At 38.6% G+C, this 1,694-nt stretch overlaps 1 protein-coding gene across 4 annotated transcripts in view; it reads left to right on the forward strand.

The window, feature by feature from the left end:
• LOC107571990 (DCN1-like protein 2) overlaps positions 1–1,315 on the forward strand; it is a 7,526-nt gene extending 6,211 nt beyond the window's left edge. For all 4 annotated transcript variants that reach the window (XM_016258396.1, XM_016258392.1, XM_016258394.1 and 1 more), the window contains exon 4: positions 1,251–1,315. In XM_016258396.1, the coding sequence (XP_016113882.1) occupies positions 1,251–1,305 (55 nt within the window). In that variant the 3' untranslated portion in view covers positions 1,306–1,315. The remainder of the gene's footprint in view (positions 1–1,250) is intronic.
• The last annotated feature ends 379 nt before the right edge of the window (positions 1,316–1,694 follow it).

Raw genomic sequence — 1,694 nt, forward strand, 5'->3', positions numbered from 1 at the left:
GGTGGGAGAGTTAGCAGCGCGCTGTATACTTACCTCGGCCTTGTGAGCGTCAGCCTGGGATGTTTCCAGCGCGGTTCTCCGCGCTCTCAGCTGGGTCTGCTTTGCCATCAGGTCCCGGATCTGCTTCTCCACGGCCTCCAGCTCGACCTGCACCGACTGCATCTCGAACGTGTCCTCACCTGCACTCAAAGGTAGACACACATCCGCCATTAAAGCAAGTAACAGTGAGTAAAACAATGGAAATGTGTGTGAATAGAGTATTAGTGTAAGCGAGATTAGCGGCAACCACGCTGGCGATGCTAGCGGGCTATATGCTAATAGCGGACTCGGAAGTCAAAAATAGAACTAGTGCTAACAAAGCGCTCTGATTGTTTTTGTTGTAGAATACGATAGGGGATATATTCACACGTTATAAAACTGAAAAAGGATGGTGTATAAAATTGATTTTAAGATAAAAATTAGACGACAAAGAATTAACTTGACGGAGCTCAAACTCAAACTCAAACCACAGTGTCACAGCAAAGGGTCTGAATACTTAGGACCATGTGATATTTCAGTTTTTCTTTTTTAATAAATCTGCAAAAATGTCAACAATTCTGTGTTTTTCTGTCAATATGGGGTGTTGTGTGTACATTAATGAGGGGAAAAAAAATTAACTTAAATGATTTTAGCAAATGGCTGCAATATAACAAAGAGTGAAAAATTTAAGGGGGTCTGAATACTTTCCGTACCCACTGTATATATATATATATATATATATATATATATATATATATATAGTATAATAGAGATGGTCTCAAAGCAGCTTCACAAAAATAAACTGGAAAATAGGGCTGCAACAACTAATGGATAAAAATGTATAATAATCGATAATGAATGTCATTATCGATTAGATCTGCCCACCGCGCACGGAAAACTTCTGTCAGTCACATCAAATGACAGCATTTCTAGTATGGGCGAAATGCATCTAAAAATAGCAGATGAAACCAAGTGAGCTGCTGCGGAAAAGATGCGTGATCCAAGCTGCCCGAAACATAAGAATGCTTTAATTTAAACTTAAAGCTAATGCATTAGCGTAATGTTTAACACGGTTTGTCCTGTCTGGCGCTTTGACAGATGCAGCATGTGCTGTTTAATGTGTGAGATATGTTTTCTCAGTGCATAAACTGCATTTTACAGTAATATCATAGATTGTAAAAATCTTTGCTGTAAATGTTAAATATTCACGTGAATGTTTCTTTTGCATGAAGGCTCTTCCTGACAGTCTGCGTTAAACTTCAGTCTTCACTGAATGAGCGTAACTGATGATAATAACTGTAAAGGGATAACAGAGTGTGATTGAATTTTGTATGACGTTTCTTACATTAACAGAATAAAGAAATGACAGTAACAGGTTACGGTTTTCAGAGTGAATGTGTGTGTTCCTGCAGAACATTCCTCTTATCTGTTAACACTGAGTTTGTGTTTTTCTTTATTATCGTCATCATTATTATTTCAATAATGATTCATTATTATTCCAATCATTGGCGATGATTGGTGCCGATGATGATGGCGGCCTCCGTGGCGTGCTCTGCAGTTGTTTTTGTGTTTTTGTTAGTTTGTCCTGTCTTTAGTTATATCCCTGCAATCAGTTTCACCAGAGACTAATTGCTGGACATTCTGCACTACACACCACCTGATATTTCACCGGTTTT

The sequence above is a fragment of the Sinocyclocheilus grahami genome, unplaced genomic scaffold (assembly GCF_001515645.1).
Source record: "Sinocyclocheilus grahami isolate Dianchi unplaced genomic scaffold, SAMN03320097.WGS_v1.1 scaffold1678.1, whole genome shotgun sequence".
NCBI classification, from domain to species: Eukaryota; Metazoa; Chordata; class Actinopteri; order Cypriniformes; family Cyprinidae; genus Sinocyclocheilus; species Sinocyclocheilus grahami.